This window comes from Leuresthes tenuis, unplaced genomic scaffold (assembly GCF_036924035.1).
Source record: "Leuresthes tenuis unplaced genomic scaffold, fLeuTen1.0.hap1 SCAF_5, whole genome shotgun sequence".
Classification (NCBI taxonomy): Eukaryota; Metazoa; Chordata; class Actinopteri; order Atheriniformes; family Atherinopsidae; genus Leuresthes; species Leuresthes tenuis.
The window spans coordinates 6,540,021-6,566,654 of NW_027325359.1; the positions used below are offsets into that span (position 1 = coordinate 6,540,021).

General features: G+C 42.1%; 2 protein-coding genes across 5 annotated transcripts; one reads left to right on the forward strand and one right to left on the reverse strand.

The window, feature by feature from the left end:
• Positions 1-29: 29 nt before the first annotated feature.
• On the forward strand, positions 30-1,430 carry nudt7 (nudix (nucleoside diphosphate linked moiety X)-type motif 7). Its single transcript, XM_072385656.1, has 3 exons — positions 30-544; positions 637-795; positions 885-1,430. The coding sequence occupies exons 1-3, from the start codon at positions 389-391 to the stop codon at positions 1,236-1,238; spliced, it is 669 nt and encodes a 222-aa protein (XP_072241757.1). The 5' UTR covers positions 30-388; the 3' UTR covers positions 1,239-1,430.
• Positions 1,431-1,447: 17 nt separating this feature from the next.
• nfat5a (nuclear factor of activated T cells 5a) lies at positions 1,448-24,391 on the reverse strand. Of its 4 annotated transcripts, XM_072385652.1 has the most exons (13): positions 24,287-24,391; positions 24,053-24,202; positions 15,105-15,233; positions 11,411-12,041; positions 11,080-11,263; positions 10,543-10,733; positions 10,258-10,430; positions 9,925-10,059; positions 9,790-9,842; positions 9,564-9,696; positions 8,356-8,540; positions 6,109-8,260; positions 1,448-5,962 (listed from the first exon to the last, which is right to left on the reverse strand). In XM_072385652.1, the coding sequence occupies exons 2-13, from the start codon at positions 24,123-24,125 to the stop codon at positions 5,592-5,594; spliced, it is 4,410 nt and encodes a 1,469-aa protein (XP_072241753.1). In that variant the 5' UTR covers positions 24,126-24,202; positions 24,287-24,391; the 3' UTR covers positions 1,448-5,591. The 4 variants fall into 4 exon arrangements, with proteins under 4 accessions (XP_072241753.1, XP_072241754.1, XP_072241756.1 ...); XM_072385653.1 differs by lacking the exon at positions 24,287-24,391 and having other exon boundaries at positions 15,105-15,271; positions 24,053-24,137; XM_072385655.1 differs by lacking the exons at positions 24,053-24,202; positions 24,287-24,391 and adding an exon at positions 12,588-12,650 and having other exon boundaries at positions 15,105-15,159.
• Positions 24,392-26,634: the final 2,243 nt, after the last annotated feature.

Genomic DNA, 26,634 nt, shown 5'->3' on the forward strand with positions numbered 1-26,634 from the left:
GTCGCGTACATTTGACATCACATGTTCTATTCAGGTTATTTGTATGATTATGACCCTAACCATAGCTTAACCATCACATAAAGTTTTGTGTTCATAACTAGTTGAATACTTTTGGATATGATATCATATTTTAGCTCGACTGTAACAACGTGAGGGACACGCCTGTCACCCGAGTTAAAGTGAACTACTTCAGGTCAACTCGCGTGCTAACGTAAAGCCTCTGGCTCGTCTGCACAGGTGAAGACGTTAGATGAAATAAAGGAAACTGTTTTTTTTTGTCGTGACGTGGCACGTTTGCCGTTGGGTTACATATATTAAGCTGCTTTAGAAAAAGTCAGACCTCCACTTTCAACCTTTTTATTTTACTTAACGTGTTCCTGTTACTATAATGCGTTTAAAAGAGGAAACGATAGCCACTTTAAAGCAGTTTGACATTGGAGAAAGGTTCTCCTATCTACCGGTGCTACCCAAAGCCTCAGTGCTTATCCCCCTGTTTGTTAGGAGTGGAGAGCTGTACACCTTAATGACTCTACGTTCAAAAGAGGTAACCTGAAATTAAGTCTATAAAGGAGGTGGCTGTAGTTACTCGCATTCAGCTCTGTTTTAGACTTTTATGCCCCTCCTCCCCTCCCGTAGCTGAGGACCAGTGCTGGTGAGGTGTGTTTTCCAGGTGGAAAGAGAGACCCCAGTGACCAGGATGATGTGGACACAGCCCTGAGAGAGGCAAAGGAGGAAATAGGTCTACAGCCTGAGGATGTTCAGATTGTCTGCACATTGTTCCCAATCATCAATAAGGTAGAGCAAGAAATACATTTCCTCTCAGGGCGTCATCTACTTTGGGTCCATCTTTTTGTCATATCACCCCTCTTCATTTCCTTCAACAGAGAGGTCTGTTGGTGACCCCGGTAGTTGGCTTCATAGAGGAGACCTTTTGTCCCTCTCCAAACCCGGCTGAGGTCAGTGCTGTGTTCACAGTCCCACTGGACTTCTTCACCAGTCAGAAGGACCACTGCATTACCCACGGTGCTGCTGGGATGATGGGACCTTTGCACTCGTTTTATTTTGTGGACCCACAGTCAGATAGTCAGTACCACATATGGGGGCTGACGGCTATATTGGCGATACTGGTCGCTGCTCTTGCTCTGAGGAAAAAACCTGAGTTTGATGTTGGTTTCGATTCTGAGGATCCATTATCTTTCTTCCAACAGATTCTGCACAGTAGACTTAGTAAACTATGACCAGATGCCCCCCCCCCCCCTCTCGTAATGTATTTGTGACAGTGCAAGACACCTGCAGTCAAGAGTGCATTGCGAAATGTAATGTTCGAGTGATATCTGATCGCAAAGATAAATATAAAGCTTTTTTCCTTCCACTGCTCAACCTTTCTGTGCCTCGTAACTAGCAAATATTAAATGCTGAAGGGGAGAAAAGAAAGCACATCAAGACCTTTACATTTTTATTAATTCATTTAATGTAGCAGCAGGATTACAGATATAAACAGAAGAGTATACAAATGTCCAGACAAAGGCAAAGTACATGTTAATAATAGTTCAGATGTATAACACACTGGGGTTGACCTTTATCCCTACTGCAGGGTCTTAAGGCTAGATACTAAAGCTCAAGCTACACAAAATTGATACAACAGAACTGTTGAAGGATGTGAAATAGAAAGCGAACTAGGAAAAGTGAGCAAACTGATTACACACAAGATAACAGCTCACACTATTGGCAAATAACAGTTAATTTATCATGGTTGCCCCTTTTGATCAAGCGTTTCACAGCAACATTAATGTTGATAAGCACATCAACACAAGAAAGTTCTCCATTAAACAATCGCCACCGTCTTGTCCCTTTTACCTCACATGTACAAATCTCATGAGGCATGAAAACCATTTTCAATATAAAACTTCAAACAAGGTGGCAATTCACAGGTGAAGCTGCACAATATGTTCAGGAATCACTGATATCTTGCACTGGATTGAGAAAATGTCAACACAAAAGTGTCAGTATGAGCTATGCTTGTGTTGTGTCGAGGAGTCTAAGTCAATTCATGTTTTTTTTTTTGCAAAGTGTCCTGATGTTACACGATCCAAGATAATAAAAAGAACAAGGAGCAATGACACAAAAGGGACACCAGTAAACACAGCAGAGCAACGGTTAAGTTATCAAGGCACACAAAGTTCTGTTGAAAGCATCACAATTGAAATTCAAGATACCCCTGCAGTATATTTCACATTTAAATATACACGGATATTCATTTACATGACTGAAGGACAAGAATGATATTATGCAAAGATTTGTGTGCTCACTTTGCCACCATTAAAATCAATGTTGTTTTTTTTGTTGTTTTTCTGAAGGTGGAAGTGGCTGTTTATTCAGAGTCAGACGGAGCATTACTGAATCACTTTAAATGAATGAGCTGGACGTGAAGTTGCACCACATCCAAGACAAAACAAGTTGACAAATGTACAGAGACACAAATGACAGCTGGTGCCATACCACCCATAACCCCCCCCCCGCCTCAAAATATATGATCTCTAAAACTGTAATTGGTCCGACGTCAGATGTAGATCGAGCTGTGTCCACACCGTGAGGTAAAATTTACATTCATGAAACTGAAGTCACAGGTTGGCTTTCTGTGTTGGTATGGCTTTGAGAGGCATTACTGTTCTTCTGCACTTCTTCCACAACATTATGTGCTCTTTATCTTCCCCTAACCAAGAGGAACGGAATGCTTGAAACGTCATGACTGCACTCTAACCTGATCTACAGTTAATGGATGAGTCAAAGTGCCGTTTGAGATGCATGACATACAAAAAAAAAAACTCCAAAAAGACAAGGTTAGCTCGTGCATTGTGTTCTACAGTTTGGGTAGAGTCAAGATAACAACAGAATTCAGTTTTGCTTGATGTCCACGTGAGAACATTTCTAATTTCGGTCAAACAATTCACAGTATACCTGCGCTTCATCTCAAGACAACAAAACAAACAAAAAAAAAAAAAAACACACCAACAATGATATTTTCTGTGCTATGAGCATAAACCAAAAAGCTTAGTTTTACAAAAATACTCTACACTTTGATACATGGATACAAAATTCTAAAAAAGATAAGTTACTTTAAAATGGATCACTTAACAGCTGCAGGACAAGAGTAGGACTATGAAAATGTAAACAAATGCATTTATGAGCAATGCTCGTCTAAAATTTGAATTATTCTCAAAAATGGGCTTTTTGATAATGCCAAATTGGCTACTGTTGGATATGGAAAGTACAGCGGTGTCATTCTGCATTAAAAAACAAACAAAAAAAACTATCAAATTGGTGGAAATGTAAATGAGATTAACTGAAAGTACCTTTACACGTCTTTTATACATCTTTTAAAACAACATGGTGAATTGTCATTCATGTGCGAGCTGCATAATTTAGTACAAATGAGTAAACATTATGAGGGTATTTTGCGAGGACTAGTGCGAGACAAAATGGCGACAAATCACAACAGGAGCTTTGGTATGCCTGGGTGCCCCTCCAGTCAAACCCCACCACGAACAGACAGCTAGCTCTGTAGACCCACCGTTGCTGCGGAATTAGCAAGTGATGCCAGTGTTGTTAGTGGTTCTGACATCACAGCAGCGGAGCCCCACCATTCCTGTACATAGCACCATGGATAGAAACAAAATGCCGGCCTCTATGTAACAGATTTCATTTACCAGTGAGCCCACATTCATAGCAAAAAGGGACAAGCACTGGATGCTAACTTCATCTGGCGCCAACCTGCACACGCTACCAACACAGAGACAAAAAAACAAACAAAAAAAAAAGGTAAAACCCCAGTGATGGACTGGACAGAAATTGGTACAAAATAAAAAGCTGTGAAAATCCTTCATTTTAATGTACAAGCTAAATGAGTATTTTTTTAGATGTCTTATCAGTGTATAAAACAAAAAGAAATGCCTACTTACCACTCAAACACTGAGAAAATGACAATGCTTTTGTGGGAATGGCTGTTTTTGGACAGACTTGACTGGACCACTGAGACTGAATACAAGGAGGGATTCAACAGTGAGCCGACATTCTATACAAAGTCTAGACCTCAAAAATATTCTGACATGATAAAATGTAAAAATGTTCGGTTACGATGCATTTATCACTACAAAGAAAACTGCTTTCTGTTTTGTCCCCCCCCCCCCTTTACTTCTTCTTTTCTTGTCTTTTAATCGGACGGTTTCCGAGTACAAATTCCTCTAGTTCATTACAGAGCAGTGGACGGATATAAGGAGTAGCAGGTTACACAAAAAGAGGTTATAAAGTGCTTGAGATAAAATGTTTATAAAACCACACGACACTCCGTTTTCACGAGTGGGGAAAAAAAATCTTTCTATCCACATACAGTTGGTAAAGGTCACCAACTTCTTAAAGTCAAACAAATGCACACGACGTAACTGAATGCTCTTTAAAAATTCCACGACAAAGCTTCAGCAAACCCAGCGACGAGGCCTAAACCCGCACACACTGGGAGGTGCCAAAACGAAGGCCGAGTCACATTATTCACCAGGTTAAACCTCATCTGCGAGTGTGTAATATTCCCTCCTCATTCCGCATGTGGGACAATCTCTTGCAACGGCAGATTATTTCCATGCCACGTGGTGTTGGGTGGGCGGTTTCATTACATTTTCTTGTGGAGTGGAGCCGATAGCATCATTTAACCATCCTCCCTCTGAGAGAGACTTCAAGTGCAGACTGCAGAAATACCAGCAGATATTCTACAAAACACGCCTACATTCTTCTACAAAGAATTCTATATTTTAGTTATCTGTACTCTTAGAGTAGATTCTACCGAAGCCGTGGACATGCAAACACGAGGTTTGATTGATTGCAAAAAAGAAACGAGAATATTTTCCATGGCAAAAGAAACTTATATGAAGTGGTTCCAATGCCAGGTAATGTCCCGTTTCAACCGTCACTCCACATTATGAAACAGGTCGACTCGCAGCCTCGGCTTTTAAAATGGAAGCGAAAGCTTGCAGTATACACACTCACACCATGAGATTCAGCCCCTATCTGACACTTCTGTGCAATCTGATACTCACTCCATAAGTGGCTGGTTTATCTACTCTCCCCCGCTTTTAAAAACTACTCTGCATCAAGTTTTCCTGTTGCTGACATTCTTCATCCCTTTCCAGTTTCTCCACTGGACCTGGTAGGTTTTCACTGTCATCGTTTCTTAGGCCCACATTTTTAAAACACAAACAACAAAACACTGCATTTCTGAGACTAATGGATAAAGCGGTTATTACAGGCCTCTTTGATCCTGCAAGAGGGGTAATAACAAAGGTGGATTGATCAATTCAAGATAAATGGATAGAGGTTATAATTAATTCATGATAAACATCTTACAAAACAATGTCTTGTGAGCTCATAATTTGGGTTTTCAGTAAAAGGGCATTTAATTCTTAAATATCTTAGCTTTTCTAAGTTCTGTGGCGTTGGCACAAAAACCAACGCACCGCCTATCCATTTGTTGATTTTAAGGAGGATCACTTTCAGCTACATATCACTCCCTCTCCTCGGTGCCCACATGGTCCAAATATTTCTCACTGCTTCTGTAGGCTTTCCAGAAGGTCCTCAATTTTATCCATGCTAGATGTCGCGGATATGGATGCCTGCAACTGACTTTGCAAGCTGCTCTGTATCTGTGTCTGTAGACTGGTCTGCATTGGAGTTGGCAGGCTTGTTTCTATGGACCCCTGTAAGCTGGGCTGTAGAGCCGTTGTTGTGTTGGACTGCATTGCGTTCTCTAGGCTGGTCTGCATTTGTGCCTGAAGGCTATTCTGTAAGCTGCTGTGCATGGTGGAGGCAGCTTGGGCCATGGGTTGATCCAACAGAGGCTGCATGTGACTGGAGCTCTGGGCCTGGTTCTGGGCTGGCAGGGAGGGTCCAGAAGAACTGAGCAGCTGGGATGAGTCTAGGAGGGAAAATGGCAATATGTTCAGCTCAGGAGGTACTTGCACACATACAAAGCAGTGAGTGAAGATGAACTAACAATAAAATTAAAAAAATATACAACGGCTCTGCTTACTTATGAAGTGAATAAGACTAATATCATCTTACCATTCTGGATACCAAAAACAAAGAGGTTGGCTTGTCCTTGTGGAGTCACGTTCCCACCCACTGTTGTCTGGAAAAGCTGCTCTGGGGGCTGCTGACCAGGGCTGGCAACCACACCCACACCACCCTGGACCACAAAGATAGTTGCAGCAGGAGCTGGAGCCTGGCTGTTTAGCTCTTGTGAGCCAACAGTGCTCTGTAAGCTGGACAGAGAAGTCTGTGGTATGAACAGCTTCACAGGTTGAGTGCCTGGGACTTGGTTTGAGCTGGGGGTCACTTGCATTGGCTGCTGTTCCTGGAATAAGCTCTGTTGTTGGTTCCCAGTGGATGTCGAGTTGCTCCCTGACGAGCTCTGGTCTTGGAAAGACATGGGCTCTGCTGAGTCTGTCTGAGAGATCCCAACACCAATGGCTGCAATAGGTGGAGGACCTTGGGTCTGGGTGCTGAAGAGAATAGCTTGTGGGTTAAGATCAGTGGTACAAAGAAGCAGACCTGTTTGTTGGGGTTGTGAGATTTGGGTCTGGGGAACAGGATTTGCCTGTGAGTGGTTTGGGATAGTTTGGAACAAGGAGCCCTGCTGGCCCATCGGAATCTGTGGCGGCTGCTGTTGGTTCTGCTGGGGAGACTGCTGCTGCTCCATCGGTGTGCTCTGCTGCTGCATCTGGGAAAGCTGAGCTTGGGGTTGGTTCTGAAACATTGAAACAGACCGAGGCTGGCTGGTAGATGTCTCCATGGAAGAGATGAACGCCAACTGCTGCTGCTGCTGCTGCTGGGGCTGAGGATTCGGGGACAGATACAGGGCTGACCCTGTGGATTGCTGATCTGAGCTGAGACTGCCACTGGTCAGGACAGTCAGTGTATTCTGGAGCAGGGCAGCCTGGACCTGCTGTTGGGAGCTCTGGGTCTCAGCCAGGGGTCTGGGTGATTGGAAGAGTTGCTGTGGGGGAGATGTGTGTGATGGCGGCTGTGTTGGGAAGCTGGTCTGGATGGTAAGCAGCTCCCCGGCCTGCTGCAGGAGGGCGACTGGTTGTTGTGCTTGGGCAGAGGGGTGGATCTGAGGCTGGAGCAACTCAGCTTGTAGATGCTGCTGTAAATTCTCCAAGACCTGTTGCTCTTGTAACTGTTGCTGTTGTAAGTTGCTCAGTGCTTGATTTTGCTGCTGTTGTTGTTGCTGCTGCTGTTGTAGTTGATGTTGTTGTAAATTGGTAAGAATTTGGTTTTGCTGCTGCTGGTCCTGAAGCTGGATATTGTTGAGGACTTGCTGTTGCTGATTTTGTTGCAGCTGTTGTTGCTGCTGTTGAATATTCTCCATGATTTGCTGTTGCTGCAGTTGCTGTTGGTCTTGTGGCTGCAAGATAAGTTGTTGTTGGATCTGCATGTTGTTGAGGACTTGCTGCTGTTGTTGCTGTATGTGCTGCTGCTGCTGCTGCTGCTGTTGTTGAAGGTTCTCAAGGATTTGTTGTTGCTGCAGTTGCTGATGTTGTTGAAATTGCTGCTCTATTTGTTGTTGTTGTTGCTGCTGCTGCTGCTGCTGCTGGATCTGCAGCTGTTGCTGTGCTGATAGTGAATTATCTGTGGTTCCCAACCTAAGGCTGTTCATGTTCTCCTGGACATGCTGCTGCAGGGAGTCTGCAGAGGGTGTTGGGCTATAAAGCACAGAGTTGAGCTGCTGCTGGGCTACAGCCGCCTCCAGCACCTGCTGGAGGGTGGTGTTACCGCCAGCCTGTAGCTCTCTCACTGCCCTCTCGAGTTGGGCCACCCCTTCCTGGGGAAACAGGGTAACCTGTGACTGTTGTGGCTGTGGCGGAGAGGGGGCTGCGATCTGGGGCATGGCTACAACCACGATCCTTCCACTATTATCAGAGCTTTCAGGAGACAAGCTTTCCTGAGGGTCTCTGAGGAACTGCTGAGGGACCTCTGGCGTTACAGGTGGGATTGTGGTATCTCCGGACACTGGGAAGGAGCTTGGGGAGGAAATGTCTTGCTTTTGTATGGTGCTGAGAGACTCAAGGCTGGGGAACACAGGGGGTGCCTGGGGAAGCTCCACATCTTCAGGCTGTAAGGGCATTGGGCTCTGAAAGGACTCTCCACCTGGATGTGGACTAGAGCTAAGCTCCAGGGTCTGCTGCACTGAGATGAGAGGGTCAGGGGATGTCTAAGAGAAGAGATGAGAGCAAAGTTGTTACCAAATGCATTTCTGATGTAGATAAGATTTATTTCTGTCTGTTGAAAACAAACAATAGATCTTACTTTGAAGACATCTGTGGGCTGTGGATTACTTGACACCTCCATAGGCGTGTCCTCTTGCCGTTTGGAAGGTTGGCCTGAGCAGTCAGTTTGCTCCGAGGACATAGATTTGATCTGTTCATCAAATATACAGGTCTTGACCAGGGTGGGTCCTTCCGTTTTGACTTTCAGGATATTTGAATGATCAGCTGGGGGTAAGATTGGGAACAAAAGACAGATCTCAGTCTGTGAGAAGACATATTTGAAGTCAACCTTGACCTTGATATGAGGGACAACACCAGACAAGCTGCTTGCTGCATAACTGCATTGAAAGACGTGAGAGCCAAGAGCCACCTGGTTTGTCTCTGCACACATACAAACATGGAGGGTATTATTCTGTTTATACTGTGGCCAACTGCCGACGAAATGCTATTTTTAGTCCAACTAAAATATCAGCTGTTTGATCACTCGCACGCCACAGCTAAATGGGAGCCTGCTTTCCTATTTTAAACTTGCTGATGTACAGTTGCTAAGTTTCAAAAGTTCTGGCATTTGTGATGTAAAAGAAAACATTAAAGCGGGAAAATGTTTGCAAGGCTGAACCAGGAGTTTAATGACACCACAACCTAGAAAGAGAGATTTTCTTCGGCATCAAGAACAGAAGTGCAATAAATTCTGCGACACGGCATTATCAAAACCGCCTGTTCTGCCGAGGCGAGGTTACACTGCTCACTCCCACATGCAGGATGCTGTCATACCTTACTGCCCGCTCTTACTAACCTGTTTCATAGGTTCACATTTAAGTCCTCTTTCATCCTCCTAACGTGGACTGCAGATGTGCTCGAAATGAAACATCACACACTTTATTTGGTTTTAACTTAACCGAGCTATTTATCAACGTTTTAGTTGTGGGTAGACTTCTGCCTGTTAGCAGTAACCCAGAGCTGTCTCGGTTTCCCCCATTAGTGTTCGTGTTTGTATTTCTATCCTGCAAACACAACAACGGGAGCAAACTTGCAAGTAAAGCACATTATTCAGCCTTAGACTTTGTCGATATAAATACATTGTATCAGACTGATATATAGTGATTTATATTTCTAGTTCATGTCATAGATTAATTGTGCCATTTCAGCCTACTGTGAAGGTCTTTGTGGGTTTATTCCAGACACATAAACTTAGAAAGAAGAAAATTATGAACAAGGCAACTTCTTTGCCCATTTTAGTTGCAGTACCTGACTCGGGAGTATAGGTGAAGGGCTGGGCATCATGTGATTTACCAGCGTTGGTCATCACAAAAATTCCCACAGACACGGGAGAAGTAATTGACGGGTTGTGGAACGGAGGGACCGTCACTATCAAATGATTCTGGAAAACATTGAAAATTGGATGAAATGACAGGCGGCTTAGAGACAGCAGCTTGTATTGCTTAAGAAAAAGCAGGCGGGCATATATATTTACCTGATGGAAAAGGTCCATGTCAATCTTTGCCTCAGCTTGCCAGGAATTGTCATCTACAAAGTCAACAATCAAAATTTTAGTCCATCATGTATTCTAAGTTTAAACACAGACCCCCACACAAATGTGAGACAGCACCTGCAATGTTCTCCTGAAAAATAACTTTGGTTCCTTTGAGGAAGTTCTTTCCGATGATAAACACCTCCTCTCCTCCTCTCACTGAGCAGCTGTGGAGGCTCTTCTTCAGGATCTCTGGCACTCCGGCTGGCTGGGCTGGACAATGATGGAGTGAAAAAATGAAAACTCACTTAACATGAATGTTCTAACTGGACCAAAAAGTATATTAAATTATTTGTTTCACAAAAGCTCAAATCCCCAAATCACTTCAAACAAAATCGACCATAACTTTGCCACAAAGCCTGGTGTTTCTTCCCTTTTCTTTTTGTCAAATGCTGTGTTTGAATTACTCACTGCAGAGGATGGGTGATGAGGGGACCTGTAAAGTAAGCACCGATCCATCAGGTTGGGGGATGTTGACTCTGAAGGCCAGCCTGGCACGTGTACTCTTCTTCTTGGATCCTGCCACACCAATACGAGCTTCAACGTCTGCATTGCGCAGCTTCAAAATTCCTACACAGTCCACCCTGCAAAAAAAAACAAAAAAACAAGGGGAAATAAACACATGCTCCATCAGCACGGTTGGTATTCACTAATCTCTAAATATCAGCTAAAAAAAATAAAAAAATCCACCCTTACGCAAGTATCATGTCGTTGCTCGGCTCCAGAGGGATCTCTATAACTGTGGTGCCCTCTATGTCCACCTCCTTGCAGGCTGTGGTGTTGCGTCCCGTCACTCTGCACGCCTGGTAGAAACCATGAGGTTTCACCCTGCCTGCATCATTTGCTACAAACACCTGCAGCACGACTGGTTCACTCACACCTTCCAACTGAGGACAAAAAGGAGAAGCAGGAAAAGTCATACTACTTATTATACATATGTGAAAACTGAACAGGCCCAGAGGGGCAGTGGGAGGACAAAAGATGATATCAATTAATATTAGGCAGAAACTATTCCTTCAACTCCACAGGCAGAGATTCAAACAACTGCTGAAGTTACATTTTTTCAAATGTGGTTGTTAACACCTCATGATTACAAGCTTAACAAGCAGCTTACTTGTTGTAAAATACGTTTAAAGTAACTCGGGTGAAATGTGCTTTTAGGTAGTGGTTTGACTGGTAACTCGTGTGATATTTCCTTTCTTGGGAAGTAGCTGGGGGCTCATGTAATCAAACCTTGATGGTAGGAAATCCCTGCTGTGTCCGATCTTTAACAGAACCTCTGCTGCCCTCGGTTAGATAGCGAGCTCTGTGCTGAGTTTCTGGCTGCACCAGGATCTTTAGCTCCTTTCCATCGCTCCTCTGGGGGAACTGAGCTGACAATGACCCACCTCTCACGACAGTCCCTGACTCAAGAGAGCTGCAGGGCAACAAAATGAATAATGACGTTAGAAAATCCAAAAGTCAGATTACCCTTGTGATTTGTAACAAACAAAATGACTGTTATTGTATTCCTACACAGAAGCAGAGCTCCTCTGATTCTAAGCGACAGAATAGGTCACCCCACCTGGCCATGGGCCCGGTCTTGTCTGTGCCCAGCTGGGACAGGACAAAATGAGGAGCCTTGGCGCTGTCAGCATCAAACACATCCATGCTGTCTTCTGGAGGAGTCGGCTTGGGGCCTGGCCGCTGACGAGGGGTGCGTTTTCTAGACTTTCGCGGCACCTCTGTGTTATCGTTGTAGGATATGGAGCTGATTAAGCTGAAGTTTGAGACGGAATCATCAGCCCACATACTGCTGCTGTGCTCCGAGTCTGGACCTGGTGCACCCGACACCGCAGGCTCATCTTGGCAAGACATTTGGCTGTCGTCAAACAGATCCTCAGGTGGTGGAGATATGCTCAATACCGGCCTTCGTTTCGATGGGGTGTTCTGAAGCTGCTGCACGCCCAGCCCTGACAACACCCCTGACCCTATGTCCCCTGGGGTGGCGTTTGCTCCACTGTTGCCTCTGCTGGGGGCAGATCCGGCAGCCTCCATACCCTGCATCTCTGAAGCTCCAGCTCCATCCCCTCCTGTGGAGTGGAGATGCTGGGCAACCGTGAGATGATCTGAGGATGAGGTAGAGGGGCCACTGGATGGAGCTCCCATGGACACTGAAGAGGAGGCAGAAGGGCTGGAGGTGGAAGAGGTGGCATCTGTAGTAGCATATACAGATAAAGTTAGGACAGGTGTTCGGAACAGAGCAGGCTAGCAGTCCCATTCAAGCAGCTGAATTTGTGCATGATTTGTATTGATTTCCCCTCTTCCCAACTCTAATTTCAATAGACTGTTGTGGGTAATATGCTCTCACTGTGCATGCGAGAGCTGTCAAGCATTGATCAAATAATCTGAAGTTAAAGTTGAGAAGGGTACTATAGGTCCCATTAATGTTTTGATTCCTACAAAACCTCTCAATTAAAATCAATGTGACAAAACTGACATGCTTTGTTTACAAAAACAAAAGCAAGCTACAAATCGTTACATACACATTGCCAGAAAGAAACATAACAAAATCTGGTCAAAATCTTTCTTGTACAGCCAAATTTGCAAGCTGATAATGTGGCGCCAAATTAAATTTGCCAGGGTTACATTACAGTTTGTGCAATGTGCATTCAGTAGAAAACAGTAGTTTGCGCATGCCAATTGGAAGATTTGGTTGGGACTGAGCGTAGCCATGGAGACAGAATAAACAAGCCTCTGACCTATGGAGCAGTGAACTGCAGACCATTTTATATGCAGACACTCCCTGCCTCAGAGGGAACTTCCTGCAATAAAAACGAGACAGCCAATGAGCAACAAGAGAGCTGATCATTCAAGACTCAACTTCTGTCAATCAGTAAATTGGATGAGTTAATATGCTGAAGGAAGGAGTAACTTTTGAAGTTTATCATTTATAGACACTTTAAAGCACGTTTATTTGGTTAATGATAATCTGAAGGACATTCTAATAGTCATGCTCTTGATCAGCACTGCTTAGGGCCAGCTGGGTCACACAGGACAGTAAAAAGGTAGCGTTAACAAAAGCGCTCCCTCCAACATGACCGCTGACCAGTTAGTTTGCTCTTTAGATGAAACTCTAGAAGAGAGTCCCTCACAGATAAACCTGACGTTGGCTGCCCTAAACCATGATCTAAGATCAGACCATATTCATTTTTGTCTGCTAAATGACATTTAAAAAGTCAGTCGAATGACTGCTAAGGGCAACTTCACGGTTTCATTTAAGAGACAGAACGTTCAATTAAGCATTCAGCTGTGAAAAGCGACCAACTGTTTTATGATGTTTCATATTGGTTCAGGTGTAAATAAGTGTAATTAAAATATGCATTCAGCCCCCCTCCCCCCATTTCTGGCTCAGGTATTAAACCATTCAGGCATCATACGCATGTTTAGTGACCGTCAGAGAGACGCTGCAGCTAAAAAAAAAAGAAAAAAGAAAGACTGAGAGTGTTATTGAAAAAGAACTGTGTTAAGATGCATTATACAGAATCTGAAGCACAATTTGAAGTCATAAAAGAGGGAATGGCTGAGATGTGTGCTTAAGCAACAGGACAGCATCTGGATCAGCAGTACTGGTAACACTACATCCCCAAAGCAAGATCACCCCGATAGCATTTGTTGACTGCCTAAAAAGCCAAGTGCCAAAACACATTAAGCACAAGCATAAAAGAAAGCAGCTGAAAATAGTGAAAGAAATGAGCAAGCTATCCAATATGTTAGCATGCCGTTAATGCAAAAATCAGCATTTCTCAAAGTGCTTATTGACAACAAAAAAAAAAACAGACAGCTCATAAGTCTATTTAAAAAAAAATAAATAAATAAAAGTAGCTTTAATAAATGAAGAGTTCATTATTAGTTACAATCACTGTATTAACTGAGTACAGTTTTAAAACTGTACTCAATGATTTTATCAAATGGTTGTTATTGGTTTTGTTTTTAAAAATAATTCATTTTCTTTAGTAAACCGATTAGGAGACAAGTTTCAGGAACTCATCGAACTGCACTTTCAGTGAATGTCCAGTTCGTTTCACAACGCCTAGAAAGTGAATTCAATGGCAAAACTACTGATGGAAGATCAAACATCTCTGACACTTTCCCTAAAAACGCATCAGCATCTCAGTATGATGAGATAAATTCTCCTCTTATGATCAGTGAGCTGGTGGCCATAAGCCAACCTTGTGGCTTCCAAGCAGCAGATTACAGACCAATGTGTGATGTTATGGTGACATAAAGCCTATGTTTGACTCATTTTGACAGAGAAGCATATGCACGGTGTGTTTTTATTCCAAATTCGGTCCTGCGTAAAATGGCTGAGCTGGTGGAGCGGTTTTCTTCAAACAGGAAGGTTTGTAATTCAACCCCCAGCTCGTCCGTGGGTCGAGCCTCGGACAAGACACTGAACCCCAAATTGTGAAAAATCCTGCATAAGAGTGCATATATGTGATAAGAAGCTCTAGATAAGTGTCTATGTGAATGACAAGTGCATGGAAAGAGCTTCTAAAGAACTACAGTTTAAATAGATACAGTACAAGTATTGATCCATTTTACCATCCACAACTAAGACAGCCGGCAGCTCACTCTCTGTGCTGCAGTGTGGGCCGAAAACACAACTTATCATCCCTGAGAATCGGAATTGTCAGAAATGATGGACCAACACAACCTGTGGAATGCATTGTAATGTCATCCCTTTGTGATGCTGTTCCAGGCTTGTACCCTGGGGGGGAGTGAGCAGATGTAAAACAATTTCATTGGCTAGTTTTAGTGGACGTATCCATGGTAAAGGGAAAAAAAAAAGAAGTTTCAAATGCGCTATTTTTGGTGAACGACGGCGTCAAAGAATGACTGTAGAAGAACATATTCATATTCAAATTAAGCTCAATTCCAGCTGTATAAATGGGCTTTAAACCTCTGTACACACCTACAAATTAGTATCACTGTAGCTTAGTGGAAGTATCTTAGACACCCAAGTGAAACATTAGAACCATACATCATCATGCTAGTGGCATCAACATGCAAATATTAAGCCATTTATATAACGTCATTAAGTCACAAATATAGTCTGAGACACTTATGAAAAGGTGAAGTTGCCCCCAGACACTCATACAAGGCCATATACATAATTATCATTATTTTCTTGTTTGCCCCTCCTGACTTGGGGAACAGTTTAGTTACAGGGAAACTGATCCCAGATCATGGTTTCATAGGCTGAGCAGGTAGCTCACCTGAGGCCAAGGCTGCAGAGGGGGGAGGTCCCGCCTCTCCCCCACTCTTCTGGCTCATGGTGGGTGGGTCTGTTTGGGTGGACGACGGCTGGAGCTGGAGCTCTTTGGGGAGGAGGTCATATACCGACTCTGCCATAAAGGGTGAGCAGGAGAAGATACATTAGTTTCTGAAAAACATAAATCAGATTGTTTATTGCAGGACCGTGTAGCTGGAACAGCAACGTCTACTTTTGTCGGCTGGAACTATTCGGACAGTACTCTACAGGACTCCCTTAATGCTTTTCAGGAACTAAAAAGTCAACTTGAACTACCAGCTACCAACTACAAAGAAAAAAAAAAGAAAAACCCGCAGATGCTGGTGTCACCGTTAAACCGCCACGTAAACGCCAACCTGAACACGGCTCACAGCCTAAAATGTAAGGCCCTGCAGAGATTTTATGCCTACAGTTAATTTCACTTCCACCACTGCACTCTTGGTAGCAATAACAGAACTGCCTTTATGGAGCTGAGTTTCCTTATTTTCTTTTTAAGAGTTAATCCTGGAATAGAAATCCTGCATTTAACACTAATGCAACTCAAGGCATCTTATGACAAACTAAATTAGCAACCCACGGGGTTTGGTGAAATAAAAACCCCTAAGAGACATTATAATATTTGTTGGTAACATGATTCCCAGTAGAAATATCCATCCACTGCAGCAACACAGGACTAAACCACATTTGATAGTAGATAAACTCATCAGCAAGTAGTCTAGTTGCTAAGAAACAGCCACCTATCAACACCCTGACATGGATATCTCAGCTGTGCGCTGGCAGCACGCAGCATGCGTAGTAGTCATCTGACACTTTGCACCAGCAGAAATCCGACAGGACATATGATCTCGCACTTTTGTGACGATAGCGATGCGGCTGAGGGTGCAATAACACATCAGAGTTCACACAAAGAACTACACAGTAGTCAAGTTCAACACAAACGGGAGAAAGAAAAATAAACCCCTGAAGCTGAGATGGAAGCCGACTCCACCTAATATTGCTTATCCAGAGCTTATCTGTCTTGCTAGTGGCCACAGAAAATCCCATTATAAACAAAAAAAAGTTTAAACAGATCCATCAGTTATTAATAACAATAATAATAGATAGATAGATCTTGTCTGGAGCATTGTTCTGTGCAGATAAAAAAAAAGAAGCTGAAAATGACTGAGTGAAACAGTTCAAAATAAACTCCACCCCTCCATCTTTGTCTGTTGTTCGTGGTGTGAAGAAAGTGAGCCTTTGTTGCTGGATGTATTAGAGACCGAGCGGCAACCCGACGTGACCTCAGCCTTAACTAAAACCCTTTTCACACAGGAACTGCGTGCCAGTGTACTGTATGTGTGCTACAACCTGCACAGTACCCATTCATATGCTACAGCAACAGTCACATGAACAAATACCCTCGTTGTTCATAGCCCTGCGCAACATGTGTAACAACAAAAACACAAAAAACAGCCACCAGAAAAAGAAGAAGAAAAAGAGACCTTGCATGATAAATACCAGCGATGACGGTTCATCCTGTGACCCAGGTTGGGAGGATCACATGGTCAGAGGGGATGACACGGACTGACTTGATCAAAGAGCATCAACGCTGGGTTAAAGCACGTCATTGTGCTGCTTAGCAAGTTGGCTTGGCTTTAATATCTATTTTTCAACTCAAAATTTCTCTTAGTTGTTAGAAAAGTTCATATTTCCACACAAACTATATAATATTTCTCCTGTTAAAGGTTTGTAAATCAAACCTCATCAGAAACAAACTTTAGTTCAGTGGAATTTAAGAAAACTATTCCAGCTTTTTTCCCCTAATACATAAATGAATACGTCAAACGTACAGATGGGATTTGCTAAAAGTGTTCCAAAAATCAGAGGGATTTTAGTGTCTTTGTGATCCTTGGATTTACCCCAAATCTGTCTGTTGTCACAAGCCATTTTGTGAGGATCCTACTTGCTATGAGGCTGCATTTGGTATCCAGGGACCCTGCACATGAACCTTCAGGATCATCTTTTAAGGGCACATGCTGTAGGACCAGCCTCTAAACCTGTGTCTCAGTTCATGTACACTTGACATAACAAAATGCTCCGTCTTTACAAAACATGTTCCAAGATTATAACAAATCTTCATCAATTTGTGGCTGGTGAAACCAATTCCCTTTGACCCAGTGAAATGAACATGTAGCTGAATATTATTGGAGGTTTTATCATTGGTTTATTTAATAATAAACTCTCACAGTGTACATGCACTCAGTCCAAAATGCAGTTTACAGTTAGGTGAATTTCCCTTTACATTAAAGGCTTAACTAATACCAGTAGCAATAAACTGTTTAACCATAGAAGTCAATAAGAAACGATAACACCAAGATGGTAAGTGTCGAGCCAAAGATGTGGACAGCCCACAGCAAAAAGACAGCTCGCACAGGTGAGGAATAGATGCCAGCAGCTTCTCATACGTCTGATGGGGAGCATCTTGAAAAGAAGCCATGAGTGAAGGCCCACAGTGTCTGAGCCGTCCTGTTTTTAATAGTGGAAAAATATGCTCAGTTTTGGTGCACATCGATTCAACTTCCTTTAAAACTGCTGGACTACAGCTCCCAAGTGTCCTTTAAGTTTCATTATGCCATCCAAAAATGACCACTGGGGCAGATCCAGATAAATCATGTTCAAGTTACTGCTATTTGAAAACACATCCTTTAACTCTACTGATGTCTACAGGCGATGATACTCTCTTGTTCACACGTGCACATAGTTAGTGAATGACTACATTCAACTACAACTGCTATGTTCAAACATCTACTACTGACCATCCCAGCAAACAAACATCCATTAACACACGCTGCTGGTCTGTCACATGACTTGGCGATGGAAATGCAAAGTTTGGATTGCACAGAGCACTTTGAATGCATTTATGAGGCCGGCCCAGGGATTGAGTGCTGTGTAAAACAGTCTCAGTTTACAAACTTTGCAGCGGCTTGTGCCAGTGGGGAATTAATAATGAAAAAAATATGGCTGCAAGTGCAGATGTTCACCGTCACCGACTAAGCTGCCCATTTCTTATGCACTTTTCTGTAGAAGAAAAAGAAAGAATTACAGTAGACACCAACTACAGCAACATCTTTAATCATTCAGGTTCAGTGTTGGAGCTTCATATTTGTGAAGAGTGCACAAGTATGTGACAGTTTTGCTTTGAAAACCTATTTGGTAATCAAGAGTTTTCCCCAATTATTCATGGCCAGCTGGCTGATCACTGCAGCTCAGCGTCTAAACAATATTCCTCATTAAACAATTTGTGTTTCTACCAAACAAACAAAATCAGAAACTTTTGGGTCCGAGGGAAGAAGTCATTGTACTGGCAAGGTGTCACAGTCCAACTGGGACGAAAAGTGCTGCCCTTTAATACGATTCAAATGAATAAATATGCAATCATTTAATAACTCTTAAGCCCTTAGTCTTCGTCTCATTTTGAGGATATCATATAGCTTCCCTTAGGCCAACAGACTTGTGATAAAAAAAAAAACATGATAAAACACACAGAATCTTAAAGAAGCGACCTCACTGTGAAATGTGGACATATATATAGTTAACCTGTGGTAATAACATAAGTGAAGAATAACTTCCTGAAGACAGTAGCACTGACTCACTTCTCACTACACTGAATAAATAAATACATAAATAAATAAATAACAATACTACTACGACAAAAACTGATGGTATTACTTGAAAAGATGTGGTGTTGTGCTCAATTTGCTGCATAGAGGTAAAGCATAGAGTGTCTTTAGTTATTATACAAAGATCAGAAAACTTACTGAAAGTATGCTGGGAAAGTAAGCTGTAAGACATTACTCGGCTATGCAGAGGTCTGACTTTAACCTACACTGAGAACAATTAAATGACATCATCTTATATCTATGCAGTGCTCATGTTACAGTTGCCTTTGAGGTTCTGCCAAATGGCACGGGCACCGGTCCATTTCTGTTCTTTGCAGCTGGCTTGGAGCTAAGATGTGGGACGATATGAATAGACAATTCATGTGTGCAACATTTAGCTGCAAATAGAAGAAATATGCAGCCCAAGAATTCCTCTCAGTGCTAAACGATGGCTGCTTTGATTACACTTCTGAACACAAAACAATATGCTCAAGCCATATTACACACAAAGGAGCTACTCATTGCAGTTCAGTACAAAGAATCCCATTTTGACTCTTGACACTAAAATTATTTCAAGAAACGGCCGATTACCCTGTCTCATATTCTCTTTCTCCTTGGCAAACGTACATCAGACCAAGACACAAGTTGAAAGGCTAAGTTATAACTTACATATTACCACTCACACAGTGCAGTTCCTCAAAAAAACAAACCCCAACACAGTGAAACAATCGATGACCTTTTCACGAGCTGCGACTTTAGCTACATTTTGACAGCACCCAGAACGTAACTGCCTGGAGTTTCTTTTCCAGGAACTAAAAGACTATTTCAGGCCTGGGTCTGCATTTCCACTGAGAGGGTCAGGTTGGATTAGGTAAATGAAGTCAGCTGAGGTGTGTTGCTCCACCCCGACAGAGCTTAACAGAGTCTCGGTACTGCCACGTGGAGCATAAATGGACAATAGTACCTGGAAGTCGGCTTCGGTTAAAAATAAATTAAAAAATCTGCCCATGTTACACATTTCTGTTGGATTTGGGATGTTTTAGCTTTGTACATTAGAGCAGAACCACTGAAACAATCTGAGATTAACATTTTGGGAACCAATTTCCCGTATGGGTTGCTTCACCGGTACTTTTTAATATCTGCCCTGCAGTTTTGCTTTTAATCTTCCAGTTTTTTTTAAGTGATAATTTCTCACGTGGTTAAATGACTATATTAAGCATTGTTTCATTTCCTTTGGTTATTCCACAGACTGCACTGTGAACAATTGTGAAACTACTTACTAATTAGGAAGTTAATCGTTACCAAAACTAATCATTGCATGTATCATCTGATGTGGGGGTCACTGAACGGACAATCTTTGGAGCCCAGGGTAGACCCAGAGAAACATGAATGTACATTTACATTATGCCTTACACTCCAATTTAGGAAGCGCTTCTCTCTCACTTATCCCCGCCTGTGCATTTTTTTTAGTGTAGCAGATGCATTTAAATTGACATGAGAGAAGAGCACCTGTCAGCGACTGTTGCAAACATCCATATAAGGAATACCCAAGTTAAAAGTAAGAGTCATCCCTGTTTTATATGAATCACACAATTTAGGACTCGTTCATGTTCGCATAGAAGCATCTGTCTACAACTGCGCTGCTCCCGGCCCCGTCAGGATGAAGCATTTGGGGTACTGTTCCAATACAGACTGACAGATGTGCGATAAAGTAACAGCCTGTCAGCTTTGGAGGTGATGTTGCACGTTGGTCAAATGCTGTTGGCAGGGAGGGAACTTGGGTGTGGAGGTCCTGACAGCAACAGAAGATTAAATGTCAAAAGTGATAAATAGCACAGGTGAGAAGCACTGACAAGAGCCACACGGGCCGATGTTCACTAATGTAACCCTTAATCAAGCTTAATCACAAAGCAGATCTTTTTTTCCATTTGAATTATGTGGAGGTTTATTTTAGTTTTTTTTTTTTTTTTTTTAATAAAAGCTAAAGGACCAACAACATCACTAACATAAGCAAGAGCAATCCACAGCTGAGATTGTTTCACATATTTCTGAGATTGCCCCCAGGTGGCAGAAAAACACTAAAATATAGATGTGAGATTGTGAATCCCAGACCAAGAAAGGTTGAAGAGCCATATTCAGAGCACAGGTCTGGGCCTTGCTTCTCACTGAACGTACCTGTGTTCTCACATCACCTCCAACCGAATGTGCACGGCTTGCTCTAAGGACTTGATGAACCTGATGTCAGGATGTGCATGGAGGCTAGGTGCACGGTACCCATCCAATGACCCCTGGTTCCACCTCGTCCCTCCAAAACTCAATCTTAGCTGGGTTTGGCCCCAGAAGGCCGACTGTGTTGCTGCCCCAGTGGTCATTTTTGGATGGCATAATGAAACTTAAAGGACACTTGGAAGCCGTAGTCCAGCAGTTTTAAAGGAAGTTGAATCGATGTGCACCATCTTGTCAAGAATATCTTAACAATACAAGTCAAGTAAAGAGGAGAGCTGAACTATCACAATCCATTGCAAACATAAAAGGGGCAAATTTGTATGTTAAAAAAAAATAAAATAAAAAAATCATTGTTCATGTAGCACAAGTCACTTAGACAACAGACAGGAGTCCTCATTCCTCAGACCACGAGAAGTTAAACAACTGGCTCTGAGCTTAATTTAGACCCCAACTGTATATCAACTCTTATTCAAAGCTAAATCTATAAGGAGCACAAAAGAATTCCTTCTGTATACATCTCATATAATGGAATCTAATGCCAACTCAATGTGGGATAAGGCACGACTTGAGTTTCTCAAATGACTATTTGCTAAATGTTGTCACGTGACGCCGTCAGCTTCAACATTTTATGTTATCCTAAATTAAAACAATCATCTCCTATCTTACATGTTCCCAGTTTCAAAAACACTGTTGATGAATATCCTTCAGTCACTGTCAAAACATTATTCTAATACCGATTTCATGTTGGAAAACATGCTTATTTTTCTCTCACGTTAAAATGACCTCTACCAGCAAAACTCAGATATTGAGAGGCAGTAAAAATCTTTTAGGGATTTAAACTGGCACTGAACGGCACTATAAATGTCTACCAGATGGTTCTGTTATGATGGCATTTCAGTGTGTAATTTAAGACGTACTACGTGGTTACACAGCATTTCAAACTTGCCGCCTCCTCTCTCCTCTATTTTGGTGCAGGGTAATGCTGCATTCGGTGTACATTGTGAGTGGAAAGTTGAGACAGCTGTAATTCAGGAGGAAGAGTGGTTGTCAGCCAGTCGTAAGGTCTGTTGTTTGATCACTGGTTTGCTCAAAACCAAATGTTGAAGTAGGCAAGACAGAGGACCTGATGCCTCCCATGTTTAAAAATCACTACTGGCACAAATTATGACAGATATTCTGCATCCTTCGACATTGGGAAATCCAGTTTCCATTAAATGCAGAGTATGTGTAGTAGTGGTATGAAGAAGAGACATGTGTCAGTATACAAATAGACATTAACATCTCCACATGTCATTGTAGGAAGGGGCTCCATCTGTGGTCTTATGAGAAAATGCATCTCCATTCAATTCAGCATGAAAGTGTGTATGTTTGACAGTGATATAAACAGACCACTATGTTTTTAATATTCCCAATACCTGCATGGCGTCTTTGATGGTGTACAGTTGAATAGTTTGTGGGTTACTTTTGAGGCTTTATAACTGCCTCATTCAGAGCCAAAAAAGGTGTGATATACTTTGTTAGAATGGCAATTTGTCTGACCTCACATCTAAACACATGAGACCTCCCTGTAGGTTTTTGATAAGCCCTTCTGCTACCTAGATTCCAGCACGTACTCACACTTAGTTACTGAGATATAAATAAACAGTCATGTTGTAAAGTGTTGCCATATTGCAGTCTCACCTAAGCATTACAGGGTCACAGAGAAAAGCTTTCTGTTGGCTCATATGCATCACATATATAGCAGCCAGACGGATGTAGGACCAGCAGGCAAGAGCAAGGTTATACTGGGAACCAGTTTGTCCAAATGTTATTTCTATTGTGATTGTGCAAAGAATATATCCACCTATTGTTGATGACATTGATCATAAAGGCAGTGATGTGAAACTCCTTAGGTAATAAATATATATCAGTGTCCTTCTAGGACAAGAGTCTTCTTGCATGTCTGCAGATTTCTTACCTGGAATTTGATGCACCGTAAACACAACAAGGTAACCGATTTAATATAAGTTGCTCATTGTTCTGAAGCAGGAAACTTGGATCTTTTCTCACCTCACTTTAAACGATCCAGTTTCGGTGAAACTTGCATTCTGATACAGACCAGTTCACCTCATACAACTACCATGAAAATGCAACAGCAGGATGCCTGTGATGTGAAGCACATCAGGTCCATGAGTTTACACATTAACTCAATACACTATAAATAGAGACGAAACTCACCTTGAGAAAAAGTTCTGCTTAATGCCTTCACACACACACCTACTAACCTAGCTAATCACACAATGAGATGAGCGGTCTTGCACTTGGATCGTGGAGCAACGCCCTCCTTATAATAACAGAGCAGTTGGCTGACACGTGTGCAGGGGTATTAGAGATAGAATGCATCGGGGGACTAGTGGGCCCTTGATACTGACTTTGAAGTGCCAACAACCGCATACTTTCAGTGAAACCAGAGAATGTGATGGGGATAACGCTGGCTCAAATCCGCCAAACAGTCCAAAACAACAGAGGGACTGTCACTCAATAAACCGAAACAACAGAAATACATAGACCAGCAGTAACGCACTACTTTCCATCCCCTGCTTCGTTCACTGGCGCGCGCGCACCCGCGCAAACACACACACATCCCTCTGCAGAATTCGACTAGGACATAAGTACGTTAAACCGCTGAACAATGTGGGAGCTAGAAAGCGACCTTACGTAGCCGTGGCTACGTTAGCTCGTGTATATACCTGTCATGATGCTAGCAATCAGCTAAAATTGCAGATTTATCACACTGATGTGTTCACACCTAATAAGGTGAGAAACCTAGCGTATCATGCTCTTCCACGCATGTGACATGTACCACTAACCAGACAGGTAATTGGTCGCTTATTTACCAGCCAAACGCAGCCAACTAACTATGCTAACTAGTCTTGCTAAGAGCAGAAAAGAAGCTAACCACCGCTAGCTAGCAGCTTAACATGAGCTATCAAGACATTAATTCTGCTTCCAGTTAAAGGACAAAACGGATTAGTGACTTCAATGTAACTCTTTTGAAGTAAAAGCTTACCTTTAGAGTATAGAGATTTGGGGGAATTGAGGTCGATATCCGAGCTAAGGAGGGATATAAAATCAGAGGGCATCGCAGCGCTTCATCGAAGGTAGGAGGAGCGGACAGTCTTCAGCAGAAACGGAGTCGGCTGCTCTTGGCCAATAAATACTGCGTTTTACACGCGAAATGCTTTAATATACATAGTATAACATCGAAACAATCTCAAGGCAACAAAAACAAAACTTTCAATACTAGAGCAACCGCCATCTATCACGTCTCACTTTAGTATGTGTGTGTGTCTTTGCTGAGGAGACACGTTTCGTTGAGACGAACACACACACCAATACACACAAACACACACTTGACTACTGTTAGACGGGTCGGCCCATCTTGTAGCCCCGCCCACAGAACACTGCGGAGCATGCGCAGTGGCCAGGTCGAGTTCAGTGGAGTTCAGCCATCACAGAGTGAAGCTTCGTTCGTTCCTGTTTTAGTATTCAACCATTTAACACATCATGTTGAATTACTTAAAGGTGACTGGAGGAAAATTTGCCCTTGTTTTTATGAAAGCCTTGTCAGGGCTGGGTTGTCACGGTCCAGATTATTTTTATTTTACAAAAGTGTGTATATGCACTATGAAGGATTCCTTAATGATATCTTTATTGTCCCTTTGAAATCTGGTAACAGAAACTAACACAAAAGAAGTCAGTCCATCTACACTTTTATATCAATAATGTTTTGTAAGAGTGACTTATTGTGACCTATTCTAAATGCCAAATGTGTTTTTACACACACACATGTATATATATATATGTATAGAGAGAGAGAGAGAGATTTTTTTTCCGCTCACGTTGTCAATTTTGTTAATAGTAACTAAACTCATTTTTATTTGACTGTTATAGTGTCATTTTATGTTTGTTGGGGGTTTTAATCAATTTTGTTTAAAATGACAATGGAAGATAAGTAGGCACATCATTGTTCAACAGCAGCGGCATCAAAAGCTTGCACAAAAGAAAAGCAGCTTACATGTTGCAGTATGCGAGAGTATCTTTGTAGTATGTGCCAGTAATAATTTTAAAAGGGCAATTTGTTTTGAACAACTGTAAATGCACAGAATGTAAAGTGCATTTCATCTGCTCTGAAAATGTTTTGAGATGTTTAAAGGAAAAAGTGACATTTTGTGGACATCACCTTTTCCAGTCAGAAGGATATCAAACCACATCAGGGGCCTTAGGTCATTGGGCTATTTGTATATTATTATACCTTTTTGCTAGCTTAAGACATTATGTTTTCAGGCTGCCTGTTTCATTTGCATGAATGAAATATCTCAGAAGAACCACGAGGGGATTACTGCACATTTGGCAGCTGTTCTCACTTGGACTTTATGATCAAGTTTTAGTCATCGAAGTTCAAAGTCTATTTCCAGACGTCCATCTCATTCTTGTGAGTGCTGTGTCATGAACACCAGAAGGTACTTCTCTATTTTCTTGGGCAAAACATCTCTGTGGACTCAAGGACAGACAGATTAGAAGTGTGTTGTCAAGGCCAAACACTTCAAAACTCTCTCTGACATTTGAGATGTTACGGGCTAATTATGAAAAAATTTCACTTAAATGTAAAGTGTTGATATCCAAAGTGCCCATCAACACCCTGGACAGGTTGCTAGTACGTCACGGGCCAATAATAGGATTAATTCCCATATTTAGTTCTTTCAAAGCCATCAGTACATATGCTGCAAGAAATTAGATTGACATGCATGTGAAATAAAACTTGACTGATTGGAGGAGACAGTTTTTTTTAAATATATGCAATAAATCCATTACTTGTGATCTTGTCATTACACGTACAACTTTCATATTCCTTCAGACTATAGAGGCGGACAGGACACCTGCAACATGAGAACAATGTGGTTAACAGTCAGGTAGCAGGAACAGGAGAACTCTGCTGTTTTTGCATACAAAAGAGTTAATGAGCTGATCCGGAACACCTGTGTACGGTACATCAAACTCCTATGTGTTGGAGAATAAACAGCATGGCCTCATGACTTGCAGCTACCACTTTTAGTTAAGTTTAAAATGAAGGTTTCATCAACGTTTTTCTTTTTGAAGTGGTGTAGTTCCTGATGATTAAACTTGGTTTGCTTGTCAGTCATCATTCTTGGGTATGGAGGTGTTTTTTGTGGTGTCCCAACTGCACCTGTTGTGCCTTATAGGTTAAGGATATAAGTTCAATAGAAAGGATTCTTAGTAGGACATGCTTGAATAATAATGGTTAATAAACTCAATTACATGGTAACCTCTTGGGTTCACATTGATATATTCAAAATCTTTATAGAGGCTTAGAAATGAAAGAGGAGGAAAATATGGTTATAACTACTTTACAATTGTATGGTTACAATTGGTTTTTAAAAGTAAAAAATGTCAATATACCAAATATCAAGAGTTTATTAAATATTGTTTAACATATTTCTTTAGGGTGGATATGGAGTCCTGGTGTAAGCTCATAAGATAATCTTTTAGCATGATATCAGTTTGAAGAAACATAAAACAAGAAGCGTAGCTTGTCGCGCGACTTTTCGAAAGCCCTGGCGTCATATGTTG